At 42.4% G+C, this 27,271-nt stretch overlaps 1 protein-coding gene across 1 annotated transcript in view; it reads right to left on the reverse strand.

Moving 5' to 3' along the window:
- Positions 1 to 169: 169 nt before the first annotated feature.
- The window catches only part of LOC110532855 (ABC transporter G family member 23), a 48,485-nt gene continuing 21,383 nt past the window's right edge, over positions 170 to 27,271 (reverse strand). The window contains exons 5-20 of the mRNA XM_036987786.1: positions 25,221 to 25,328; positions 24,188 to 24,281; positions 19,927 to 20,001; positions 17,448 to 17,628; positions 16,133 to 16,229; positions 15,795 to 15,963; positions 14,849 to 14,949; positions 13,942 to 14,012; positions 12,296 to 12,345; positions 12,108 to 12,164; positions 11,676 to 11,746; positions 10,888 to 10,976; positions 5,592 to 5,695; positions 5,136 to 5,295; positions 4,030 to 4,134; positions 170 to 2,378 (exon numbers count right to left, since the gene is read on the reverse strand). Of these exons, the coding sequence (XP_036843681.1) occupies positions 2,272 to 2,378; positions 4,030 to 4,134; positions 5,136 to 5,295; positions 5,592 to 5,695; positions 10,888 to 10,976; positions 11,676 to 11,746; positions 12,108 to 12,164; positions 12,296 to 12,345; positions 13,942 to 14,012; positions 14,849 to 14,949; positions 15,795 to 15,963; positions 16,133 to 16,229; positions 17,448 to 17,628; positions 19,927 to 20,001; positions 24,188 to 24,281; positions 25,221 to 25,328 (1,639 nt within the window). The 3' untranslated portion in view covers positions 170 to 2,271. The remainder of the gene's footprint in view (positions 2,379 to 4,029; positions 4,135 to 5,135; positions 5,296 to 5,591; positions 5,696 to 10,887; positions 10,977 to 11,675; positions 11,747 to 12,107; positions 12,165 to 12,295; positions 12,346 to 13,941; positions 14,013 to 14,848; positions 14,950 to 15,794; positions 15,964 to 16,132; positions 16,230 to 17,447; positions 17,629 to 19,926; positions 20,002 to 24,187; positions 24,282 to 25,220; positions 25,329 to 27,271) is intronic.

Genomic DNA, 27,271 nt, shown 5'->3' on the forward strand with positions numbered 1-27,271 from the left:
CAATATTTTAAATAGGTCCAAATCCAGGCTCCAGTCCACATTTCAGGCTCCAACCTACACTAAACCACATAACATTACTAATAACATTACTGTTATTCTCCATGCTTCTTATATTAGTCCACTTCTTCCCAGTTGCCAGGACAACAAACTGCTTATTTGTAGTCTGATATGCCTAGTTGTCTTTTTAATTTTATTGTTAAAAAAATACCACATATAGAAAAACAAACAGAGTACACAACAGAGTATCCAAACATAACAAACAGAGTACACAACAGAGTATCTAAACATAACAAACATTCAGGGTAATGCAGCCCATACATTATGTCAACACCTTATTACTACATTCAACCTTTTGGTTGGTTTTGTTATCAGAAGAAGAAATGTTCTTTATTTATTGTTCAATTTCATTCCAAAAATAGTAAAGAGGTTTTTGTAATTTACATTTATGAATATGGAATTGAGATAAAATACCAATGAGGTTGATTTAAGAAGAACTAATTTGCTATACTTTTAAAACCAAATATCACATTTTCAAGTAGAAGGGAAAATGTTTATGATCGAAAACAATCTCCAGATATCTTGCCACAGCTTCCTGGTATAAGAGCAATACCAAACTAAATGTGAAGCAGTCTCCTGTTGGTCATTACAGGAGGTAATGTTGGTCATCACAGAAGGTAATGTTGGTCATCACAGAAGGTAATGTTGGTCATTACAGAAGGTAATGTTGGTCATTACAGAAGGTAATGTTAGTCATTACAGAAGGTAGGTCATTACAGAAGGTAATGTTGGTCATTACAGAAGGTAATGTTGATCATCACAGAAGGTAATGTTGGTCATTACAGAAGGTAATGTTTGTCATTACAGAAGGTAATGTTTGTCATTACAGAAGGTAGGTCATTACAGAAGGTAATGTTGATCATCACAGAAGGTAATGTTGGTCATTACAGAAGGTAATGTTTGTCATTACAGAAGGTAATGTTGGTCATTACAGAAGGTAATGTTTGTCATTACAGAAGGTAATGTTAGTCATTACAGAAGGTAGGTCATTACAGAAGGTAATGTTGGTCATTACAGAAGGTAATGTTGATCATCACAGAAGGTAATGTTGGTCATTACAGAAGGTAATGTTTGTCATTACAGAAGGTAATGTTTGTCATTACAGAAGGTAGGTCATTACAGAAGGTAATGTTGATCATCACAGAAGGTAATGTTGATCATCACAGAAGGTAATGTTGGTCATTACAGAAGGTAATGTTTGTCATTACAGAAGGTAATGTTGGTCATTACAGAAGGTACAAGAAACATCAATGTATTTTTTAAAACTTCAAGATCATGTTTAGTAGGGCAGCACTTGTGGATTAATTTATATTAAACTTCTTTAATATTATTAGTTAAAATAAACTTCTGAGAAAGAGACCAAACATTTTCCCAATGAATATTTCTTAAAAGGGCATTCTAGAAAGACATGACATATATGGGCCAAAATCCTTTCTCTGGCCAAAAGCTACGCCATGCCCACGGACGTTGGTTCCTTCTGCGCAATGAAGTATGTAGCGAACATCGAGCAGCGGAATGATTCAGTTTGAGTTGCCAGGCAACCTAGTTGTGCGTTTGAAAGTCCGTCTAATGAGGCTACGCATAACTCTGACCCTTAACAGCTGCTTTGACAAAAAATACCCTTCTTAACTTTTAACAATTCCCGCCTTGTGTTACCAGTACAACAAATCTCCTCCATAAAACACCTGTGCAACCAATGCAATAATGGCAATTAACTATCAACAATATGCAAAGCAGTGTCGGGAAAACACACTAACATTACAGACTTATAGCGGCAGGACAGTAGAATCCTGCTGTAAACGTATCACACCCATTCATGTTATTGTCCATAACAGTCCTCAGACGATGATCACTCTCCTGACGGTGATTACACTCGTAACACCTGAGTGGGTGGGTGCAGTGTCCAGACGCACATTTCAGGCATTTTGATTGGTTTGTGAGTGACAAATAGATAGGTTGAGTAGCCAAACTAACGTGACTGAGGGGGAAAGCTACCCTATCTGCACTGACCCTACACACACTCACTAGACTATATATACACACACCATATACACACTCACTAGACTATATATACACACACCATATACACACTCACTAGACTATATATACACACTCACTAGACTATATATACACACACCATATTGACACTCCCACACAAAACCCTCACGCACTCACATACACTACATAAGCACACATTTTCCCTGGGCAGGTGTCTCACATCCTCAGCTTGAGGATGACGATGGCCAGGATGACGAAGAAAGTGTTCCAGCCCAGGGTGACAACAAAGCCTCGCCACACTATCATCCTGGAGAGACCCCAGCCTGAGGGAGAGACAAGGTAAGATGGTGTCTTTCTCTCTGTGTGTGTGTGTGTGGGAGAGAGAGTTTGTGTGTGTGTTTGTACTGTGATATGAAGATGAGACAGACAGACAGACAGACTGAGAGAGAGCAGGATATCTTTCCTCCACTGTGAGCTCGGGACTATGTTGTGCGTGTGTGTGTGTGTGTGTGTGTGTGTGTGTGTGTGTGTGTGTGTGTGTGTGTGTAAACTAAATACAAATAACTTCACAGATCTTCATTGTAAACAAGGGTTTGAACACTGTTTCCCATGCTCGTCGGTCGTTAAGACACTAACAGCTTGCAGACGGTAGGCAATTAAGGTCACAAAACTTAGGACACTAAAGAGGCCTTTCTGCTGACTCTGAAAAACACCAAAGAGAGATGCCCAGGGTCCCTGCTCATCTGTGTGAATGTGCCTTGGGCATGCTGCAAGGAGGCATGAAGACTGCAGATGTGGCGAGGGCAAAACATTGCAATGTCAGTACTGTGAGACGCCTAAGACAGCGCTACAGGGAGACAGGATGGACCGCTGATCGTCCTCGCAGTGGCAAACCACATGTAACAACACCTGCACAGGATCGGTACATCCGAACATCACACCTGCGGGAGAGGTACAGGATGGCAACAACAACTGCCCGAGTTACACCAGGAACACACAATCCCTCCATCAGTGCTCAGACTGTCCACAATAGGCTGAGAGAGGCTGGACTGAGGGCTTGTAGGCCTGTTGTAAGGCAGGTCCTCACCTCTCCTATGGGAACAAACCCACTGTCGCTGGACCAGACAGGACTGGCAAAAAGTGTTCTTCACTGACGAATCAAGGTTTTGTCTCACCAGGGGTGATGGTTGGATTCGCGTTTATCATCGAAGGAATGAGCGTTACACCGAGGCCTGTACTCTGGAGTGGGATCGATTTGGAGGTGGAGGATCCGTCATGGTCTGGGACGGTGTGTCACAGCCTCATCGGACTGAGCTTGTTGTCGTTGCAGGCAATCTCAACGCTGTGCGTTACAGGGAAGACATCCTCCTCCCTCCTGTGGTACCCTTCTTGCAGGCTCATCCTGACATGACCCTCCAGCAAGACAATGCCACCAGCCATACTGCTCGTTCTGTGTGATTTCCTGCAAGACCGGAATGTCAGTGTTCTGCCATGGCCATCGAAGAGCCCGGATCTAAATCCCATTGAGCACATCTGGGACCTGTTGGATCGGAGGGTGAGGGCTAGGGCCATTCCCCCCAGAAATGTCTGGGAACTTGCAGGTGCATTGGTGGAAGAGTGGGGTAACATCTCACAGCAAGAACTGGCAAATCTGGTGCAGTCTACGAGGAGGAGATGCACTGCAGTACTTAATGCAGCTGGTGGCCACAGCAGATACTGACTGTTACTTTTGATTTTGACCTTTGTTCAGGGACACATTATTCCATTTATGTTAGTCACATGTCTGTGGAACTTGTTCAGTTTATGTCTCAGTTGTTGAATCTTGTTATGTTCATACACATATTTAAACATGTTAAATTTGCTGAAAATAAACGCAGTTGACAGTGAGAACTTTTTTTTGTTGTTGCTGAGTTTATGTACAGTATTTATATTTGTGTGTGTGTGTCTGTGTGTGTGTGTGTGTGTCTGTGTTACCTCTGTACATGATGCATCGTAGGGCTTCAGAAGCGTAGGTCTGGGGCAGGGCCAGACTGATGTAACGTAGTGGATAGGGGATGCACTCCACAGGCCAGATTATACCTGTAGAGAGAGGAGGAAAGAGACTGTCTTAGAGAAAGAGAGAGTGAGATGTGTGTGTGTGCGTGCTGTTCTTCTTTGTGAGGCTCAGAAGACAGAGACAGGTCCTAAACTGATCTGCTTTGGCAACATGGATTTTCTTCCAAGAAAGTGTTATTTTCAGAAAGAGTAATTAAACTGAACTGAATAGGATTTAATTCAACTGTATTGAATTGCCTCAAGACTACCTGACATGATGACTCCTTGCTGTCCCCAGTCCACCTGGCAGTGCTGCTGCTCCAGGTTCAACTGTTCTGCCTGTGATTATTATTATTGGACCATGCTGGTCATTTATGAACATTTGAACATCTTGGCCATGTTCTGTTATAATCTCCACCCGGCACAGCCAAAAGAGGACTGGCCACCCCTCATAGCCTGCTTCCTCTCTAGGTTTCTTCCTAGGTTTTGGCCTTTCTAGGGAGTTTTTCCTAGTCAACGTGCTTCAACACCTGCATTGCTTGCTGTTTGAGGTTTCAGGCTGGGTTTCTGTACAGCACTTTGAGATATCAGCTGATGTACGAAGGGCTTTATAAATTGATTTGATTTGATATTGAGAGAACATGGAAGACACTATTGTAGTTTGGCACAGTTATGGAAATCAAACCCCCTAAAACGTACTACTGACTATTGAGGTAAAAGACAGTGTGTGTGTGTGTCTCTGTGTGCTAGCGTGTGTGAGTGTGTGACGTACCACTGACGATGAGGTTGAGGTAAAAGACAGTGTGTGTGTGTGTGTGTCTCTGTGTGCTAGCGTGTGTATGTGCGTCCGTGTGTGAGTGTGGGACGTACCACTGACGATGAGGTCGAGGTAAAAGACAGTGTGTGTGACGTACCACTGACGATGAGGTTGGGGTAGAAGACAGTGTGTGTGACGTACCACTGACGATGAGATTGGGGTAGAAGACAGTGTGTGTGACGTACCACTGACGATGAGATTGGGGTAGAAGACAGTATGTGGGACGTACCACTGACGATGAGGTTGGGGTAGAAGATACCAAGGGCAGCTTGGGTGGCGTTCTGTTCGTCATCGATGGCGGATGAGATGACCAGACCAAAGGAAGTGCCTGTTATACCCTGCAGCACGATCAGAGCTATAACCAACACCAGGTTCCCCTCATTAGGGATCTGGAGGGAAGGAGGGAGGCGGAGGAGGGGGAGAAAGAGGAAGAGAGAGGGGAAGGAAAGCGAGAGTTGGAGGAGGGGGAGAAGGACGGAGAGAGAGAGGACAGGGATTGGAGGAGACAGTAAAAAGTGAGAAAGACAGAAAAGGAGGGATGGTAACAAGAGAGAGGAAGGTGAAAGAGCATGTCATGTTATTCAATGATATAGTGTCTGTTACATAAGGGTCTGGCTCTTTCTATTGTCACAATACAGAGACCTGTGTGTGTGTGTGTGTGTGTGTGTGTGTGTGTGTGTGTTACCTTAAAGACAAGCAGCATTAAGATCAGTAGTAGAATTATCTGGACACTGATGATAATCAGCTGGGAGATGAGATACGCCAGCACGGTCTCCATTGAACTCACACCTTGGGGAGGGAGAGAGAGATGGAGAGGGAGAGGGAGAGGGAGAGGGAGAGGGAGAGGGAGAGAGAGAGGGAGAGAGAGAGGGTACACTGTGGCTAAATATTTGACCATGGTTCCTGACAAAATATAAAAAATATAAACAATTAGAGAGTGTCATTTCCCCAAATTTAAAACCCTTATTCAAGGTTTCAAAGACCTCTCTGATGAGGATAGACTGCCCGTCCTGTTGGGGGAGGACGCAGAGAGCTGTGGGTTGGCAGCACACTACATTGCTGCCTGCCATAAGTTGACAGACCAATCAACCTGCACATGTACTCTACTGTATGCTTATTGTTATTGTTGAATGTATGGTTTTTTTGACACTTGGTTATTGTTGTTACTGTTGTCCCGTTGACAATTTTGATTCTCATTTTTATTTTTTATATTGTAAACATCCAAAATAAGCTTTGGCAATATGTACATTGTTACGTTATGCCAATAAAGCAAATTGAATTGAATTGAATTGAATTGAGAGAGAGAGAGAGAGAGAGAGAGAGAGGGGGGGGGGAGTGAGAGAGAGAGAGAGAGAGATAGAGGGGGGAGAGAGAAAGAGAGAGAGAGAGAAAGAAAGAGAGAGAGAGAGAGAGAGAGAGAGAGAGAGAGAGAGAGAGAGAGAGAGAGAGAGAGAGAGAGAGAGAGAGAGAGAGAGAGAGAGAGCGAGAGAGAGAGAGAGAGATAGAGGGGGGGAGAGTGTGAGAGAGAGAGAGAAAGAGAGAGAGAGAGAGCGATAGAGAGAGAGAGAGAGAGAGAGAGAGAGAGAGAAGGAGGAATAGAGAGAGAGGATAGGAAGAGGAGAAGCAATGTATTTATTTTTTCATAATGTGGGGCCCATGGTGATTTTTTTGAAGACATCAAAACTATGAAATAACACATGGAATCATGTAGTAACCAGAAAAGTGTTACACAAATCAAAATATATTTTCTATTTGAGATTCTTCAATGTAGCCCTCCTCTGCCAAATACTCTACAGAAAATGACCATGGTGATAAATCAACTAGTTTTAGGAACTGTTATCATGTAGACACTTGGCTGTTGTCAGAATAATTAATGCTGTAGTCTTCTAAGCATTGTACGTCAACTGCAAGCCTCTATAGTGCACTATGGGCTCAGATCATCATCCGTGTACTGACCAGTATTGACCACTAGGGGGAGATGGTGGATCATTCTGATTAAAATCTAATCACATTTTGTCACATGCGCTGGTGTACACTATTGTGATATGCTAGTTTATGAGCCCTTTCCAACAATGTATGCAGAGTTAAAAAATAATAATACAAATAAAAAATAGAATGAAATATATTGAACAAAAATATAAACGCAACGTGCTAAAAATGTCTATGATTTTACTGAGTTACAGTTCATATAAGGAAATCAGTCAATTTAAATACATTCATTAGGCCCTAATCTATGGATTTCACATCACTGGGCAGAGGCACAGCCATGGGTGGGCCTGGGCCCACCCACTGGGAATCCAGGCCCAGCCAATCGGAATGATTTTTCCCCCACTAAAGACCTTTATTACAGACAGAAATACCCCTCAATTTCATCAGCGGGTGGCTGGTCTCAGACACAGGTGAAGAAGCAGGATGTGGAGGTTCTGGGTTGGCGTGGTTACGCGTGGTCTACGGTTGTGAGGCCAGTTTGAAATTAACTTTAAATTCTCTGGCAACAGCTCTGGTGGACATTCCTGCAGAACTTTAGACATCTGTGGCATTGTGATGTGTGACAAAACTGCACATTTGAGTGACCTTTTATTGTCCCCAGCACAAGGTGCACCTGTGTCATGATCGTGCTGTTTCATCAGCTTCTTGATATGCCACATCTGTCAGGTGGATGGATTATCTTGGCAAAGGAGAAATGCTCACTAATGGGACGTGAACAAATTTGTGCACAACATTTGAGAGCGATTAGCTTTTTGTGCGTATGGAACATTTCTGGGATCTTTTATTTCATGAAACATGTTGCTTTTATGTTTTTGCTCAGTATAGTTGTGTGTACGTTTTAAGCTAAGGATCTAATCTCCTGCTTTCAGACATTTCACCACCTAGATTACGAGGGTTAGATTTACATCCAAAAATGTAATGTCAGCACAAAGCATGCACAAAATCTAGTATAATGATTAGCTTCATATACATAGTCTACAGCTGAATAGTATGTCAACAGTGTGTGAGTTAAGCTTCAGCAGCATAATGTCAAGGGCTGCATTGCAAATGCCCATAAGACTAATGCCATCATGCTATTGGCCAGTGGTTCCCAACTCCAGTCCTCGAGGACCCCCTCCCAACAGTACAGTTTTATTGTAACTCTGGACAAACACCTGATTCAACTTGTCAACTAATCATCAGGCCCTCTGAGTTGAATCAGGTTTGTTTGTCTGGGTCTACAACAATGTGTGCTGTTGTGGAAACTGGAGGACTGGAGTTGGGCTGTTGGGGGAACTGGAGGGTTGGAGTTGGGGGAACTGGATAACTGGAGTTGGGCTGTTGGGGGAACTGGAGGGTTGGAGTTGGGGGAACTGAAGGACTGGAGTTGGGCTGTTGGGGGAAATGGAGGGTTGGAGTTGGGGGAACTGGAAGACTGGAGTTCGGCTGTTGGGTGAACTGGAGGGTCGGAGTTGGGGGAACTGGAGGACTGGAGTTGGGCTGTTGTGGGGAACTGGAGGACTGGAGTTGGGGGAACTGGAGGACTGGAGTTCGGCTGTTGGGTGAACTGGAGGGTTGGAGTTGGGGGAACTGGAGGACTGGAGTTGGGCTGTTGTGGGGAACTGGAGGACTGGAGTTGGGCTGTTGTGGGGAACTGGAGGACTGGAGTTGGGCTGTTGTGGGGAACTGAAGGACTGGAGTTGGGCTGTTGTGGGGAACTGGAGTTGGGCTGTTGTGGGGAACTGGAGGACTGGAGTTGGGCTGTTGTGGGGAACTGGAGGACTGGAGTTGGGCTGTTGTGGGGGACTGGAGGACAGGAGTTGGGCTGTTGTGGGGAACTGGAGGACTGGAGTTGGGCTGTTGTGGGGAACTGGAGGACTGGAGTGGGGCTGTTGTGGGGAACTGGAGGACTGGAGTTGGGCTGTTGTGGGGAACTGGAGGACTGGAGTTGGGCTGTTGTGGGGAACTGGAGGACTGGAGTTGGGCTGTTGTGGGGAACTGGAGGACTGGAGTTGGGCTGTTGTGGGGAACTGGAGGACTGGAGTTGGGCTGTTGTGGGGAACTGGAGGACTGGAGTGGGGCTGTTGTGGGGAACTGGAGGACTGGAGTTGGGCTGTTGTGGGGAACTGGAGGACTGGAGTTGGGCTGTTGTGGGGAACTGGAGGACTGGAGTTGGGCTGTTGTGGGGAACTGGAGGACTGGAGTTGGGCTGTTGTGGGGAACTGGAGGACTGGAGTGGGGCTGTTGTGGGGAACTGGAGGACTGGAGTTGGGCTGTTGTGGGGAACTGGAGGACTGGAGTTGGGCTGTTGTGGGGAACTGGAGGACTGGAGTTGGGCTGTTGTGGGGAACTGGAGGACTGGAGTTGGAGGAACTGGAGGACTGGAGTTGGAGGAACTGGAAGACTGGAGTTGGGAACCACTGCTGTAGGCCTGTGACTGCATTGGTGCTGCATGCCATTATCAGCTGTAAAATGGGTTCACATGGCCGATATCCTGAAAAAATAGTGACAATTAAATAAAACTAATTGGAGAGGTAAATGTTCATTTGAGAATAGAACACAGAAACAGACAAATTAGAGACAAATTCCCCTCTTTATTGCAGGATTGTGATCTGTGATCAATCAACATCAGCACTAGTTCATCTAGACTAATAGTTACATTAACACTTAACTGCAAAAATCAACACTGTCAAAGTGTAAGTCCAACATCACTTCACTGATCTACTGGGGGAACAGACTTCTGTTAGGTTTGATACATTGAATCAGGTGTGTTAGTGCAGGGCTGGAACAGAAGCCTGCACACCCAGTACAGTTGGCCCGCTCCAGTTGTAATGTGTTTATACATTGAATCAGGTGTGTTAGTGCAGGGCTGGAACAGAAGCCTGCACACCCAGTACAGTTGGCCCGCTCCAGTTGTAATGTGTTTATACATTGAATCAGGTGTGTTAGTGCAGGGCTGGAACAGAAGCCTGCACACCCAGTACAGTTGGCCCGCTCCAGTTGTAATGTGTTTATACATTGAATCAGGTGTGTTAGTGCAGGGCTGGAACAGAAGCCTGCACACCCAGTACAGTTGGCCCGCTCCAGTTGTAATGTGTTTATACATTGTGTGACTTTTAAACTGTATTTTTCTTCACAAAAATGTACTAATATATAATCCATGGTATATTCTCTTGGGACATTAATTGGGACCTCTTCATCTCCAGACAGGGTTTCACGGCACTCTGTATCTGAGGACAGACATCAAAAAGAAACAGGCAGCATTATACTCAAATTAGACAGCCCTGAATATTATGTTGCTCTATCTCTCTGTCCTCAGTATCTCACTAGGGACTGGAACTAGAGAATAGTTTCATAATGTCCTTCCACAAATGTACCTCCCCTATCTAGAGTAGCCTGCTCTCTGTTCTCTGACAGCTGGAACTGCGAGCTAATTCTTTCACCCTCTTCCATGGCTGTTAGCTAGTTAACTAGCTACAAATGCATTTGAGTTACAACGATAAATACATCAAGATAACTAACTAGCTAATATGAAGCTAGCAAACTGGTGATATTTAATTCACCTAGCTAGCTACAGTATACAGTATGTAAAGTTAGGTAACTAGCGAACATTACGTTAGCAGCTAATTTGAGTTAGCCTGCACACTAACTTTCTGTAGCAAGCTAGCTAGTTAATAATACATTGTTTTTTATCACTTTCAACATATATTTACTTACTTGAATAGGTTATCCCACTGACTCCGTTTTCTGAGTCCTTAGAAAAAAACGAAATAATGGGACATCTTCCCAAAGTTTCCGGTGGTAACAAAACGCAGCCAGCCAAGTGGATGATTGGAGGACTTCCTCAGCCTTCAGTTTGGTCTTCCAACATGGGGGTTGCTAGGTGATTTGTGACGTCCTTGCAAGCCCTCTATAGGTGCTTTTTGGGACGCTTGGCCCAGGTCAAAATGTAAGCACTAAATAGGGAATAGGGTACCATTTTGTTACCCACTCTGTGAACTTTGACCTCTTACCTGAGACCCAGCACCTTTCCATTAGCCCCTCCTTCCTCTCTATCACAAAGGACAGAGCCGTCAAGCCCACTGCCAGGTAGAAAGTGATGCTGTGTAGAGAGAGAAGGTGTGCGGGAGAGAGAGAAGAAGGGAAGGGAGAGAATGAGGGGGAGCGAGAAGGAGGGAGGGGGTAGAATGAGGGAGAAGGGAGGGAGAGAGAAGGAGGGAGGGGGTAGAAGGGAGGGAGAGAGAGAAGGAGAGAGGGGGTAGAATGAGGGAGAAGGGGGGAGGGGGTAGAAGGGAGGGAGAGAGAGAGAAGGAGAGAGGGGGTAGAATGAGGGCAAAGGGGGAGAGAGAAGGGGGGAGGTGGTAGAATAAGGGAAGGAGAGAAGGGGAAAAAGAGGATAAATTGAGAAAAAAAAGAGGATATATGAGGAAGTTATATGGAGTAGAGAGAGAGACAGGAGCGAGAGAGAGAGAGAGAGAGAGAGAGATACAGGGAGAGACAGAAAGAGAGAGAGACAGGAGAGAGATAGAGAGGGAGAAAGAGAGAGAGCGACAGGGAGAGAGACAGGAGAGAGATAGAGAGGGAGAAAGAGAGAGAGCGACAGGGAGAGAGAGACAGGAGAGAGATAGAGAAAGACAGGAGAGAGACAGGAGAGAGAGATACAGGGAGAGAGAGACAGAAAGAGAGAGAGCGACAGGGAGAGAGTAAGAGGAGGAAAACCGTAAGACATACAGTATTTTAACAGATTATCATCTTTGTCTCAGTAAAGCTGACTAGGTTCAGACGTGGACTGAATCTCTACCTCAGAACGGCTCCTGGCGTCACAAACGTGGTGAAGTCTGAGTTCATGCTGCCATAGATGGGCTCCTCAAACTGGAAAGAGAAACGGGACAAAGAGAAATAGCGAGCAAAAGGTGTTAAAAAATGAGAAATGTGACACAAGAATAGTAAGTGAAATATTTTCCCCCCAGTGCACAGTACATCTGTGTATTCATCAGGAATGGATCAAACATTTGTATACATACAACAACACGGGTTACATTGTGGTCTTGGGAAGACAACAGCTTGTCTCTATCAGACACTAGCAAGGCTAGTAGATGTGGATGGCAGAATACTATCAACACAGGGCCTGCTTCCCAAATGACACCCTATTCCCTACATAGGGACACTACTTTTGACCACGGCCCTATGGACCATTTGGGACGTAACCAGGGTTTTAAGGGGATTGTCATACCTTGACAGGAAGAGAGAGCAGGTAAGACCTGCTACTCATCTTATACTGGATAAAACCCTGAGGAGGGAACAGAGAGGCAGAAGCCATATGAATAATGACACTAACACTCTCAAAAGTCAAATAACTCTTCCAAAACAGAATCATTCGTCACCTAATGACAAAACAAAGAAAAGGGAACTCTGGTGTACCTCAAAGGCATCTTTCATTTTTTTCTGAAGCATTAAGGCGATCTGTCGATCTGGAGAAAATATATTAAAAGGTTAAAACAATGTCACCAGACGTTTGACTAACATCAAAAAATGGTTGATCTATTTCAATGATTTGAACGTTTACAGTATTTGGAATGAAACTAATCAATCATTTACTTTGAAAAGCATTCAAAATCCATTTCCATTACTTGGGAGATGAGCCATCATTCAGAAGACCCCCACACAGTATTGTAAAACAGTTACACTAACACCTAGAGGTCAATTTCACAGCCAAACTATCTATGCTATTCTATTGGCATTCTATTATATTCTAACAGTGTTCTATTCTATTCAGAACTATTCTATTCTAACAGTGTTCTATTCTATTCAGATCTATTCTATTCTGTCGGCATTCTATTCTAATCTAACAGTGTTCTATTCTATTCAGATCTATTCTATTCTAACAGTGTTCTATTCTATTCAGATCTATTCTATTCTATTCAGATCAACTATATTCTCTCAGTATTCTATTCTAATCTAACAGTGTTCTATTCTATTCAGATCTATTCTATCAGCATTCTATTCTAATCTAACAGTGTTCTATTCTATTCAGATCTATTCTATTCTAACAGTGTTCTATTCTATTCAGATCTATTCTATTCTATTCAGATCAACTATATTCTCTCAGTATTCTATTCTATTCCAACAGTGTTCTATTCTATGCAGATCTATTCTATTGGCATTGTATTCTATTCTAACAGTGTTCTATTCTATTCAGATCTATTCTATCGGCATTCTATTCTATTCTAACAGTGTTCTATTCATATCTATTCTATCAGTATTCTATTCTAACAGTTTTCTATTCTATTCAGATCTATTCTATTCTAACAGTGTTCAATTCTATTCAGATCTATTCTATTGGCATTCTATTCTATTCTAACAGTGTTCCATTCTATTCAGATATATTCTATTGGCATTCTATTCTATTCTAACAGTTCCATTCTATTCAGATATATTCTATTCTAACAGTGGTCTATTCTATTCAGATCTACTGTATTCTATCGCCATTATATTCTAACAGTGTTCCATTCTATTCAGAGATATTCTATCAGTATTCTATTCTAACAGTGTTCTATTCTATTCAGATCTATTCTAACAGTGTTCTATTCTATTCAGATCTATTTTATTATATTCTAACAGTGTTCTATTCTATTTAGATCTATTATATTCTATTCTATTCTATTGGCATTCTTTTCTAACAGTGTTCTATTCTATTCAGATCTATTCTATTCTATTCTATTATATTGGCATTCTTTTCTAACAGTGCTCTATTCTATTCAGATCTATTCTATTCTAACAGTTTTCTATTCTATTCAGATCTATTCTATGGCATTCTATTCTAACAGTGTTCTATTCTATTCAGATCTATTCTATCGGCATTATATTATATTCTAACAGTGTTCTATTCTATTCAGATCTATTCTAACAGTGTTATATTCTATTCAGATCTATTCTATCGGCATTATATTATGTTCTAACAGTGTTCTATTCTATTCAGATCTATTCTATTCTAGCAGTATTGTATTCTACTCTATTTGAAGGTACATTCTGGAACACTGTCACATGCCAACAGAGTGAAAGCTTACTGGTCAGGTCCAACCAGACGTGCACCGACCCTCCATCCACCACCTCCTTAGAGACCTGCCGCTGGATCATCCTGCATAGTACAACACACACCACAGAACAAACATGATACTGTGTGTGTGCATGCAGTAAGCTACCTGGTCGGCCCAGGTGTGTGTGACCCTGATCGACAGGCAAGACCAGACTTTCCACTTCACGGCTATCACTCACTCACTCACTCACTCACTCACTCACTCACTCACTCACTCACTCACTCACTCACTCACACACTCACACACTCACACACTCACACTCACACTCACACTCACACTGTCACAGACAGACATACTGGTGTACCCTTCCTCACCACAGAGTCATCATCACGTTAGATGCCTTGTTGACCTCACTGTGTGTGTGTGTGTGTCTGTCCGTGTGTGTCTGTCTGTCTATCTGTCTGTGTGTGTGTGTGTGTGTGTCTGTCCGTGTGTGTCTGTCTGTCTATCTGTCTGTGTGTGGGTGTGTGTAAGACAGTGGAATGCTTTGTCACATTGGCAGCTGGAAGGTGCACAGGTTTCCATTACGCTGTAGGGAAGAATCTTGACACTGGTGGCCTTAAAGTTCAACAGCATTGCAAGTCATGGACAGTGATTTAAGAGAAGAGATAGAAGAGGCAAGAAGAGAGTAGAGTAGAGTAGAGTAGAGTAGAGTAGAGTAGAGTAGAGTAGAGTAGAGTAGAGTAGAGTAGAGTAGAGTAGAGTAGAGTAGAGTAGAGTAGAGTAGAGTAGAGTAGAATAGAGGAGAGGAGAGGAGAGGAGAGGAAGATAACAGAACAGAACAGAAGAGAGAAGAACAGAAGAGAAGAGAGGAGAACAGAAGAACAAGGGAAGAAGATGAGACTAGACTAGAGACAGATCCAGAGGTAGGTCTCACCTCTTGGTCAGGTAGCTGGTAAAATTCTTTCCAAACCCGATGACGGCCCAGTACTCTCCATTATAGGCCCCTGCAAAAGCCTCAGCATGTGACAGGTTAACCTAGGGCAAGGAGGGACAGGGGACACCATCAGTGACAATAGCTAGGTCTTAAAATTATACCCTATTCCTCCATCTAGTGGACTAAGTCTGACCAGCAGGACAGTGTTACACCCTATTCCTCCATCTAGTGGACTAAGTCTGACCAGGAGGACAGTGTTACACCCTATTCCTCCATCTAGTGGACTAAGTCTGACCAGCAGGACAGTGTTACACCCTATTCCTCCATCTAGTGGACTAAGTCTGACCAGCAGGACAGTGTTACACCCTATTCCTCCATCTAGTGGACTAAGTCTGACCAGGAGGACAGTGTTACACCCTATTCCTCCATCAGGTGGACTAAGTCTGACCAGCAGGACAGTGTTACACCCTATTCCTCCATCTAGTGGACTAAGTCTGACCAGGAGGACAGTGTTACACCCTATTCCTCCATCTAGTGGACTAAGTCTGACCAGCAGGACAGTGTTACACCCTATTCCTCCATCTAGTGGACTAAGTCTGACCAGCAGGACAGTGTTACACCCTATTCCTCCATCTAGTGGACTAAGTCTGACCAGGAGGACAGTGTTACACCCTATTCCTCCATTTAGTGGACTAAGTCTGACCAGGAGGACAGTGTTACACCCTATTCCTCCATCTAGTGGACTAAGTCTGACCAGCAGGACAGTGTTACACCCTATTCCTCCATCTAGTGGACTAAGTCTGACCAGGAGGACAGTGTTACACCCTATTCCTCCATCTAGTGGACTAAGTCTGACCAGCAGGACAGTGTTACACCCTATTCCTCCATCTAGTGGACTAAGTCTGACCAGCAGGACAGTGTGGGAGAAAACCGATTGGTCCAGTACCTGTTGCACGCTGGAGTTGTCCAGGAAGGAGAGCAGGGATTGGCTATAGGAGCTGGAGGAGGTATCATTGTTGACCACAGCCACCTGTATTCCTTTGGGGTCTCCTCCGATACACAGACACATCAGAGAGATCTGCATGACTGGCAGAAGGAACTGGAAAAACAGGGACCTGGACAGATACAATGCAATCAGACTGGGGTTGCAGAATTCTTTCCCAGAATTCCCAGGTATTCCAGACATTTTGGTTGGAAGATTTAAGGGATCATCATCTTCATCATTATCGTGTCTGCCTTCCTCCAGCTCATTCTACTCCTTTAATTCATCCTCATCCTCCTCACCCAGGCATTCTCTTCATCCGCACCGTGGTCTTGATAATCAGAGCTGCGATGTTCCTCCACTTTGGCATCACATGCCTGACTCGTACCTTCCAGTCCGCTACACACACACACACACACACACACACACACACACACACACACACACGTTTGTTTTACTATCCTTGTGGGGACCAAACAATTGATTCCCATTCAAAATCCTATTTTTCCTAACCCTAACACTTAACCTAACCCTTACCTTAACCCCTAACCTAACCCTAACTCCTAACCTTAACTGCTAACCCTAGTTCTAACCTTAATTGTAACCCTAAACCTAACCCCTAAGCCTAAAATGTCCCCACTTGTCTGAATTGTCCTTGTTTTACTATCCTTGTGAGGACTTCTGGTCCCGACAAAGATAGTAAAACCCAACCCAACACAGTATTAAATATCTTAGGAAATTCAATTCAAGACAATTTTGTAACCCTACATTTACCTGAGTATATACAGTGTAGTCTCCATTACAACCCTACATTTACCTGAGTATATACAGTATAGTGTCCATACAACCCTACATTTACCTGAGTATATACAGTATAGTGTCCATACAACCCTACATTTACCTGAGTATATACAGTGTAGTGTACATTACAACCCTACATTTACCTGAGTATATACAGTATAGTGTCCATACAACCCTACATTTACCTGAGTATATACAGTGTAGTGTCCATACAACCCTACATTTACCTGAGTATATACAGTATAGTGTCCATACAACCCTACATTTACCTGAGTATATACAGTATAGTGTCCATACAACCCTACATTTACCTGAGTATATACAGTGTAGTCTCCATTACAACCCTACATTTACCTGAGTATATACAGTATAGTGTCCATACAACCCTACATTTACCTGAGTATATACAGTATAGTGTCCATACAACCCTACATTTACCTGAGTATATACAGTGTAGTGTCCATACAACCCTACATTTACCTGAGTATATACAGTATAGTGTCCATACAACCCTACATTTACCTGAGTATATACAGTGTAGTGTCCATACAACCCTACATTTACGTGAGTATATACAGTGTAGTGTCCATACAACCCTACATTTACCTGAGTATATACAGTGTAGTGTCCATACAACCCTACATTTACCTGAGTATATACAGTATAGTGTCCATACAACCCTACATTTACCTGAGTATATACAGTGTAGTGTCCATACAACCCTACATTTACGTGAGTATATACAGTGTAGTGTCCATACAACCCTACATTTACCTGAGTATATACAGTGTAGTGTCCATACAACCCTACATTTACCTGAGTATTTGGGCAGCTCTTCAACTGGTCCCGACCCGACTCCCAGGATTAATTGAATCTCTTCCCGGCCGCTTTCGAGTGATTGGCCGCTCTCTAGTACCCCACCCTGAGGGTAGGTGCTGTGTTTGGAGCCCACCTGGTCTGAGGTCTCACACAGCTGCAGGAAGGCTTTCTCCAGGGTCTGCCGTGGGTGGATGGGGCAGTAGAGGAGATAGACAACACAGTCAATTGAACACACAGATAACACAGTCAAGTTTATATGATCAGTGGTCAACACAGAACCAACTAAGCACGGACCGACGCAGGCGTCTTTTGGACTTGTGCTGTCCACGGATATTCATTTTTGGTCAGGTTCAGACCGGACCAAATCTGAGCCAATCATAGACATCTATTTCTAACATGTTTGGATAGCACAGCACAGTACAGTAGAACACAGCAGAGTACATTACAGTACAGTAGAGTACAGTACATTACAGTACAGTAGAACACAGCAGAGTACATTACAGTACAGTAGAGTACAGTACATTACAGTACAGTAGAACACAGCAGAGTACAGTACATGAAAAGTGGTTTAGTACAGTAGAGTACAGTAGAGTATAATATAGTATAATGTACTGCTTTTTACCCTCATGTACTCTACTGAATTAAACTGTACTGTACTGCACTCTACTGTATTCTAGTGTACTCTACTCTACTGAATTAAACTGTATTGTACTCTACTGCACTGAATTAAACTGTACTGTACTGCACTCTACTGTACTCTAATACTCTACTGAATTAAACTATACTGTACTCTACTGTGCTCTAGTGTGCTCTACTCGACTGAATTAAACTGTACTATATTGTACTCTACTGTACTGAATTAAACTGTATTGTATTGTACTCTACTGTACTGAATTAAATTGTATTGTATTGTACTTTACTGTACTGAATTAAACTGTATTGTATTGTACTCTACTGTACTGAATTAAACTGTATTCTATTGTACTCTACTGTACTGAATTAAACTGTATTGTATTGTACTCTATCTACTCTTCTGAATTAAACTCTACTGTCCTCTGTACCGTAATGTACTGTGCTCTACTGTACTGTGCTGTTCAAACTTGTGAAACATAGCCTAGACGTCTATGATTTGTTCGGATTTGGTCTGGTCCAGACTGACCCAATGTGTACTTGCTTGGGGGCGGAGTGCATTAGAATAATTTACATTAAGCTTTACATTTTGGTCATTCAGCAGACGCTCTTGTCCAGAGTAACTTCCAGTCAGTGCATTCAACTAAGGCTGATAAACAACAACATCTCAAAGTCATAGCAAGAAAAAAAATATTTCTGTAACCGTTACTGAGAATGTTCTTGTAGTTGAACTGGTTTGTTGGTTCATTCCGTTTGTTTGACCACTTTGAACGTCATTGCTGCCCGTTTTAAAGCCTTTAAAACAGCTTACATAAGTGACTGACAGATTGGAGCATTAAGAAATATGATATGATGTAATCTTCACTTGGCTCCTCTTTCTTATATTAAATGGATTTAAACAAGTATTATTCTGATATAACGCAAACTTCATTGAGAATATACAGTATGTGCAGTTTGAATCAATGACCAAAATGACGTATCTTCATCTCATTCAGAATTGTATACGTATTTTCAACGTCTGGATAATACGTATTATCAACTTTCCTTTAGAACTGAAAATGAACCCGAATTCCACCGCTGGATAATACGACTTTTCAACATCCGGAAAATACAGTACCGGTCTAAAGTTTGGCCACACCTACTCATCCACCCGTTGCAGACTCTGGAGAAAGCGTTCCTACAGCTGTGGGAGATGTCTGACTGTTGACTTGCTTTCCCAGTAGGCACAATTATATTGAAAAGACGTCTAAAAAAAACATATTTTCCAGATGTTCATTTTAGGTTCTGAATGAAAGATGAAAATACATACAGTACCAGTGTTATTTAATAGTTGTGATGTCTTCAAAATGTAGAAAATCGTAAAAATAAAGAAAAACCCTTGAATGAGTAGGCGTGTCCAAACTTTTGACTGGTACTGTATGTATTTTCACCTGTCATTCAGAACCTAAAATGAACATCTGGAAAATATGTTTTTAAAGACGTCTTTTCAATATAATTTTGATTACTGGGAAGGCAGTCAGACATCAACAGTCAGACATCAACAGTCAGACGTCTCACATAGCTATAGGAAAGCATTTTCCAAAGTCTGCAGTGATTGGATGGTAGGAGGCAATAGGGTCAATGTAGGGCTACTACCTGCAGAACATTGTTGTCTAGTGGTAACACTCCTGGCATCAGTCACATTAAATATACTCTAATATAAACCGCCATTCAATCCCTGCTTCTACTATACTCCCGCTTGCCTGTCCACCTGTCTCCCCCTTCTGTTTCCAACTGTCTGAATACAGTGTGAAATGTACAAAATATTCTTCTAAGTAAATTGTATACACTGTTGTTGGCTACTCACCACAGCACTGTTCTGTTTCATCAAGGTTTCTGGTTCCCCCTCTGCCAGCATTCGGCCATTCCTCATCAGACCCACCTGGAGAGACAGAAAACAGCAGTCATTCCAAATGGAGTTTTGAGGAACGAGGCGAGGAGAGAGGATGCGAGGAATAAGGAAAGATGAATTAGTCATAAAATATTTGTACCGGTAAGACTTGTTTTAGTATGACAGGTGAGGACAGATTTATTATGACAGGTGAGTACAGGTTTATTATGACAGGTGAGGACAGGTTTATTATGACAGGTGAGGACAGGTTTATTATGACAGGTGAGGACAGGTTTAGTATGACAGGTGAGGACAGATTTATTATGACAGGTGAGGACAGATTTATTATGACAGGTGAGTACAGGTTTATTATGACAGGTGAGGACAGGTTTATTATGACAGGTGAGGACAGGTTTATTATGACAGGTGAGGACAGGTTTAGTATGACAGGTGAGGACAGATTTATTATGACAGGTGAGTACAGGTTTATTATGACAGGTGAGGACAGGTTTATTATGACAGGTGAGGACAGGTTTATTTTGACAGGTGAGGACAGGTTTATTATGACAGGTGAGGACAGGTTTATTATGACAGGTGAGGACAGGTTTATTTTGACAGGTGAGGACAGGTTTATTATGACAGGTGAGGACAGGTTTATTGTGACAGGTGAGGATGGGTTTATTGTGACAGGTGAGGACAGGTTTATTATGACAGGTGAGGACAGGTTTATTATGACAGGTGAGGACAGGTTTATTATGACAGGTGAGGACAGATTTATTATGACAGGTGAGGACAGGTTTATTATGACAGGTGAGGACAGGTTTATTATGACAGGTGAGGACAGGTTTATTGTGACAGGTGAGGACGGGTTTATTGTGACAGGTGAGGACAGGTTTATTATGACAGGTGAGGACAGGTTTATTATGACAGGTGAGGACAGGTTTATTGTGACAGGTGAGGACGGGTTTATTGTGACAGGTGTGGACAGGTTTAGTATGACAGGTGAGGACAGGTTTATTGTGACAGGTGAGGACAGGTTTATTGTGACAGGTGAGGACAGGTTTATTATGACAGGTGAGGAGTGGTTTATTGTGACAGGTGAGGACAGGTTTTTTTGTGACAGGTGAGGACAGGTTTATTGTGAAAGGTGACATCTCTGGCTCATGGTATAAATATCAAGGCTTGGCTCATGGCCAGTCATCATGTCACCTTTCCTATTGGTCAAAACATAATCTGAAATAAAACCAAATGAAACCACAAATGCATCCAACAAGTTTGTAAAGTTTGGGGCGACAGGTAGCCCCAGTTGCTGGATTGAATCCTCGAGCTGACAAGGTAAAAATCTGTCGTTCTGCCCCTGAACAAGGCAGTTAACCCACTGTTCCCCTGAACAAGGCAGTTAACCCACTGTTCCCCTGAACAAGGCAGTTAACCCACTGTTCCCCGATAGGCCGTCGTAAATAAGAATTTGTTCTTAACTGACTTGCCTAGTTAAATAAAGGTTCAATTAAAAAATTACATTTTGAGACACAAGCTGGATGTAGTCAATGTGTGCAAGGAATATGGGACCAATTCTAAATGTTTGACTACTTTAATACACCATTAGTGAATTTGTTCAAATACTTATGACATCTTTAAATGGGGGGACTAGATACATAAAGTGCTTTCATTTCTCAGCGGTAAAGCAGATATGTATTAAAATACCCTCAAATAAAGGTGTCATTCATACTGTCACCTCACATTAAACATTTGATTCCAAATGCAGTATAGAGACTGTTATAGAGTATAGAGACAGTATAGAGACTGTTATAGAGTATAGAAACAGTATAGAGACTGTTATAGAGTATAGAGACAGTATAGAGACTGTTATAGAGTATAGAGACAGTATAGAGACTGTTATAGTGCATAGAGACAGTATAGAGACTGTTATAGTGCATAGAGACAGTATAGAGACTGTTATAGAGTATAGAGACTGTTATAGAGTATAGAGACTGTTATAGAGTATAGAGACTGTTATAGAGTATAGAGACAGTATAGAGACTGTTTTAGAGTATAGAGACAGTATAGAGACTGTTATAGAGTATAGAGACTGTTATAGAGTATAGAGACAGTATAGAGACTGTTATAGAGTATAGAGACTGTTATAGAGTATAGAGACTGTTATAGAGTATAGAGACTGTTATAGAGTATAGAGACAGTATAGAGACTGTTATAGAGTATAGAGACAGTATAGAGACTGTTATAGAGTATAGAGACAGTATAGAGACTGTTATAGAGTATAGAGACAGTATAGAGACTGTTATAGAGTATAGCGACTGTTATAGAGTATAGAGACTGTTATAGAATATAGAGACAGTACAGAGACTGTTATAGAGTATAGAGACAGTATAGAGCCTGTTATAGAGTATAGAAACAGTATAGAGCCTGTTACAAAGTATAGAGACAGTATAGAGACTGTTATAGAGTATAGAGAGAGTATAGAGACTGTTATAGAGTATAGAGACAGTACAGATAATGTTATGGAGTATAGAGACAGTATAGAGTCAGTTATAGAGTATAGAGACAGTATAGAGTCAGTTATAGTGCATATAGACAGTATAGAGACTGTTATAGAGTATAGAGACAGTATAGAGACTGTTATAGAGTATAGAGACAGTATAGAGTCAGTTATAGAGAACAGAGACAGTATAGAGACTGCTATAATGCATAGAGACAGTATAGAGACGGTTATAGAGTATAGAGACAGTATAGAGTCTGTTATAGAGAACAGAGACAGTATAGAGACTGCTATAATGCATAGAGACAGTATAGAGACGGTTATAGAGTATAGAGAAAGTATAGAGACTGTTATAGAGTATAGAGACTGTATAGAGACTGTTATAGAGTATAGAGAAAGTATAGAGACTGTTATAGAGTATAGAGACAGTATAGAGACTGTTATAGAGTATAGAGACTGTTATAGAGTATAGAGACAGTACAGAGACTGTTATAGAGTATAGAGACAGTATAGAGTCTGTTATAGAGTATAGAGACAGTATAGAGTCTGTTATAGAGTATAGAGACAGTATAGAGCCTGTTATATAGTATAGAGACAGTATAGAGACTGTTATAGAGTATAGAGACAGTATAGAGACTGTTATAGAGTATAGAGACAGTATAGAGTCTGTTATAGAGTATAGAAACAGTATAGAGACCGTTATAGAGTATAGAGACAGTATAGAGACTGTTATAGTGCATAGAGACAGTATAGAGACTGTTATAGAGTATAGAGACTGTATAGAGACTGTTATAGAGTATAGAGACAGTATAGAGACTGTTATATAGTATAGAAACAGTATAGAGACCGTTATAGAGTATAGAGACAGTATAGAGACTGTTATAGTGCATAGAGACAGTATAGAGACTGTTATAGAGCATAGAGACAGTATAGAGACCGTTATAGAGTATAGAGACAGTATAGAGACCGTTATAGGGTATAGAGAGAGTATATCGGCTGTTATAGAGTATAGAGACAGTAGAGACTGTTATAGAGTATAGAGACAGTATAGAGACTGTTATAGAGTATAGAGACAGTATAGAGACTGTTATAGAGTATAGAAACAGTATAGAGACCGTTATAGAGTATAGAGAGAGTATAGAGATGGTTATAGTGCATAGAGACAGTATAGAGACTGTTATAGAGTATAGAGACTGTTATAGAGTATGTTATAGAGTATAGAGACAGTATAGAGACTGTTATAGAGTATTGAGACAGTATAGATGGCATGCACGTATATAGAGTAGGGAGTTGTCTATCAGTAGGGAGTTGTCTATCAGTAGGGAGTTGTCTATCAGTAGGTAGCTGTCTATCAGTAGGGGGTTGTCTATCAGTAGGTAGTTGTCTGTCAGTAGGTAGCTGTCTATCAGTAGGGAGTTGTCCATCAGTAGGTAGCTGTCTATCAGTAGGGAGTTGTCTATCAGTAGGGAGTTGTCTATCAGTAGGTAGTTACCATGTATATAGACTGTATCTTACCACGTTGGCTTGCCTGGCCTCCTCTATGTAGTGTCTATGAGTAGGTAGTTATCATGTATATAGACTGTATCTTACCACGTTGGCTTGCCTGGCCTCCTCTATGTAGTGTCTATCAGTAGGTAGTTATCATGTATATAGACTGTATCTTACCACGTTGGGTTGCCTGGCCTCCTCTATGTAGTGTCTATCAGTAGGTAGTTACCATGTATATAGACTGTATCTTACCACGTTGGCTTGCCTGGCCTCCTCTATGTAGTGAGTGGTGATGACGACTGATACTTTTCCAGTTTTCACAATCTCTACTAGATGCTGCCAGATCCTACAGGGACACATGACACAACTCAGTTTAAGGGCAACATCCTATGGTCCCAAATGGCACCCTATTCTCTATAAAGTGCACTTTTATAACCAGGGCTCTGGTCCAAAATATTGCACTATTCAGGACATGGGGTGCTGTTTGGGACAATGTTGTACTGTACCTCGAGCAGTAGAGATACAGAGAAAGAGTGTGCAAATGTGATCATCTGCGCACCAAAAGACTACGTGTCCCGTTGAGCTAAAGCCTAGGCATTAGCTTGGGGAGCTAACGCAGGTCTTGAGGTCTCAGGCAAGGTTACTCATCACATGAGTGCAGTTCAGAGAACCACCTTTCAGCGTCACACAACGAATAAACTAACTTCGTGCAGATATGATTTGATTACCACCATAAAGATGTCTTAATCTGTGACCCAAAAGGCAACCTATGGGCCCCCAAAAGGCACCCTCTGGGCCCCCAAAAAGGCATCGTCTGGGCCCCCAAAAGGCATCCTCTGGGCCCCCAAAAGGCATCCTCTGGGCTCCCAAAAGGCACCCTATGGGCCCCCAAAAGGCCCCCTCTGGGCCCCCAAAAGGAATCCTCTGGGCCCCCAAAAGGCACCCTCTGGGCCCTGGTCTAAAGTAGTTCACCACATAGGGAATAGGGGGCCATCTGGGATGCAGTCTTAGCCTGATGACCTGCCTGGGTTACCTGGGAAACACTGACTTGGTTGGGTTTTCTTTATCCACGAAACATCTCAGAGTGCTGATCTAGGATCAGTTTAGCCATTTAAAGCATAATAAATAAGAGTCGGGATCTGATCCTAGATCAGCACTCAAAGGTGTGAGATTGGTCTTTGAAGGCATGAGGTTGGATATAATAGTTGGGTTTTCAGTTTGGTTTTGGTTGAATGTGAGTGTCCGTGTGTGTGTGTGTGTGTGTGTGTGTGTGTTCAGTACATACTTGGCTCTCAGCACAGGGTCCACCCCGACTGTGGGTTCATCCAGAATCAATAACTGGGGGTTCTGAAGTAAGGCCGCTCCTAGAGACACCCTCCGTTTCTGCCCTCCGCTGTAAACACACACACACACACACACACACACACACACACACACACACACACACACACACACACACACACACACACACACACACACACACACACACACACACAGATCTAAGAGTTATTATCTCAGATCTAAGAGTTACTATACCAGATCTAAGAGTTATTATACCAGATCTAAGAGTTATTATCCAAGAGTAATCTTCCATCTTTATTCAGATTCCCATGAGCTGATGCCATGGCGATAGCTACACAGCAGTTTAACACTGTTCCAGTGTCTATACGGGTCCATTTCCTGCAATTTTACACATTTTGCCATTGATTACTACAAGTTTAAATAGCTGGCCCTAGACTAACTTCCCAATCTAAAATGGTTAGCTAACATGGGCCAATTGAGTGACAATCAGAGCCTGACATAACAAGTGGAACCCTGACCTGTTCACCGGACGTGCTACCTGTCCCAGACCTGCTGTTTTCAACTCTCTAGAGACAGCAGGAGTGGTAGAGATACTCTGAACGACCGGATGTGAAGATCCAACTGACATTTACTCCTGAGGTGCTGACCTGTTGCACCCTCTACAACCACTGTGATTATTATTATTTGACCCTGCTGGTCATCTATGAACATTTGAACATCTTGGCCATGTTCTGTTATAATCTCCACCCGGCACAGCCAGAAGAGGACTGGCCACCCCTCATAGCCTGGTTCCTCTCTAGGTTTATAATCTCCACCCGGCACAGCCAGAAGAGGACTGGCCACCCCTCATAGCCTGGTTCCTCTCTAGGTTTATAATCTCCACCCGGCACAGCCAGAAGAGGACTGGCCACCCCTCATAGCCTGGTTCCTCTCTAGGTTTCTTCCTAGGTTTTGGCCTTTCTAGGGAGTTTTTCCTAGCCACCGTGCTTCTACACCTGCATAGCTTGCTGTTTGGGGTTTTAGGCTGGGTTTCTGTAGAGTACTTTGAGATATCAGCTGATGTAAGAAGGGCTTTATAAATACATTTGATTGATTGATTGAAGTGAAGAACTGTTCATCCACATGGGCCGCCAGTTGCCCATCCCCGTCCTAAGTGAATATGCTGTCATTAAATACAAATGATTTAAAGGGATACTTCGGGATTTTGGCAATGCTAGTAGATTCCCATAGAATTCCAGTCATTGTGCTAATGCTAGTAGATTCCCATAGAATTCCAGTCATTGTGCTAATGCTAGTAGATTCCCATAGAATTCCAGTCATTGTGTTAATGCTAGTAGATTCCCATAGAATTCCAGTCATTGTGCTAATGCTAGTAGATTCCCATAGAATTCCAGTCATTGTGCTAATGCTAGTAGATTCCCATAGAATTCCAGTCATTGTGCTAATGCTAGTAGATTCCCATAGAATTCCAGTCATTGTGCTAATGCTAGTAGATTCCCATAGAATTCCAGTCATTGTGCTAATGCTAGTAGATTCCCATAGAATTCCAGTCATTGTGCTAATGCTAGTAGATTCCCATAGAATTCCAGTCATTGTGCTAATGCTAGTAGATTCCCATAGAATTCCAGTCATTGTGCTAATGCTAGTAGATTCCCATAGAATTCCAGTCATTGTGCTAATGCTAGTAGATTCCCATAGAATTCCAGTCATTGTGCTAATGCTAGTAGATTCCCATAGAATTCCAGTCATTGTGCTAATGCTAGTAGATTCCCATAGAATTCCAGTCATTGTGCTAATGCTAGTAGATTCCCATAGAATTCCAGTCATTGTGCTAATGCTAGTAGATTCCCATAGAATTCCAGTCATTGTGCTAATGCTAGTAGATTCCCATAGAATTCCAGTCATTGTGCTAATGCTAGTAGATTCCCATAGAATTCCAGTCATTGTGCTAATGCTAGTAGATTCCCATAGAATTCCAGTCATTGTGCTAATGCTAGTAGATTCCCATAGAATTCCAGTCATTGTGCTAATGGT

This window comes from Oncorhynchus mykiss, chromosome 1 (genome assembly GCF_013265735.2).
Source record: "Oncorhynchus mykiss isolate Arlee chromosome 1, USDA_OmykA_1.1, whole genome shotgun sequence".
In the NCBI taxonomy this organism is placed as follows: domain Eukaryota; kingdom Metazoa; phylum Chordata; class Actinopteri; order Salmoniformes; family Salmonidae; genus Oncorhynchus; species Oncorhynchus mykiss.